General features: G+C 31.8%; 1 protein-coding gene across 1 annotated transcript; it reads left to right on the top strand.

The window, feature by feature from the left end:
* Positions 564–1016, top strand: LOC107648399. The gene has a single exon (XM_016352280.2). The coding sequence runs from the start codon at positions 723–725 to the stop codon at positions 930–932; it is 210 nt and encodes a 69-aa protein (XP_016207766.1). The 5' UTR covers positions 564–722; the 3' UTR covers positions 933–1016.

The following is a 1248-nucleotide window of genomic DNA, read 5'->3' as shown; positions in this document are numbered from 1 at the left end:
TATTTAACTAATTTTTTTTTATTGTCCACGGTATCCCCCTACCCGACAGGTCAAGAACTAATCCGTCGCAGATCGGAATTCCATTTAAGAGTCTGTCGCATGCACAAGGCGGGATTCGAACTCCCGACACTTGTTTAAGCGGACAAGTGAGCTAACCACTCGACCAATTCAAGTTGGTTAGTATTTAATTAATTTGATTAACAATTTTACATGAATACAGCTGCACGTAAGTTTTTACTTTAATCATTGAAATAATTAATTTTAATTTAATTATTCTATTAAATCATATAATTTCATCATATTTTTAATATAAAAATTTTTGTTAAATAATAATTTAGTTAAACATATTAAATTATCTCACAATTTTTAACTAATAACTTTAGACGAAGACAACAGTGTCTATCTTGAGTAGCCGTCCACTGATAATTAAGGAATCGTTGCATCCAATTACTACACCGATTTGATGCAAATTGCAAAACACATAAACCGTTTCATTTGTCCCATCTTCAATTTTTATTTTTATCGTCTTACTCACGAACTCTCCCCCCTCGAACTTTACGGTGTCTTATCCCACATCTATTATCTGCACTCATTTTTCTATTAAATCCTCCTTCTTGATTGCTTAATGTAATTTCTATGTTCAACTCTTTCTTCTTCCTTTAGCAAAAAAGAGAGAGGTTAAGAGCACACAAATTAAATTAAATTTAATTAAAATAAATTAAATGGCAGATTGGGCTCCTGTAATTATTGGTTTAGTCCTGTTCGTGGTGTTCTCGCCAGGTTTACTGTTCCAGCTTCCAGGCAAAGGACGTGTGGTGGAGTTTGTCAACTTTCAAACCAGTGGCATCTCCATATTTGTCCACTCTCTTCTCTTCTTTGGATTCATGGTTATTTTCCTCATTGCCATTAATGTTCACATTGGTAGCGGATGAACTTTTTTTCTATGTTTCTTAATTTGTCTTTGATTATATATATACACACATGAAAAAGGTTGCTAATATGGCCAATATCTTGCTTCTTAGAGCACTTTTCTTCTTTTTTGTGATTAATTACAACTTACTTGATATATTCAACTCACATACAATCCTGTGATTTTGTTATTGTGTCATAGAGATTCTTATTTAATTATAACATCGTGTTATTTGTGCACCTAAAAAAAAATTACTAACAAATAAAACCAAAACAAGAAATTAACATGAGAAGCACAAAAAATCAATTATATATGTTGTACCATTTTCTCTAGTGTAC

Source organism: Arachis ipaensis, chromosome B06 (assembly GCF_000816755.2).
Source record: "Arachis ipaensis cultivar K30076 chromosome B06, Araip1.1, whole genome shotgun sequence".
NCBI lineage: Eukaryota > Viridiplantae > Streptophyta > Magnoliopsida > Fabales > Fabaceae > Arachis > Arachis ipaensis.
The sequence above is the reverse complement of the archived record's forward strand: the minus strand, read 5'-3'. Positions and strand labels throughout refer to the sequence as shown.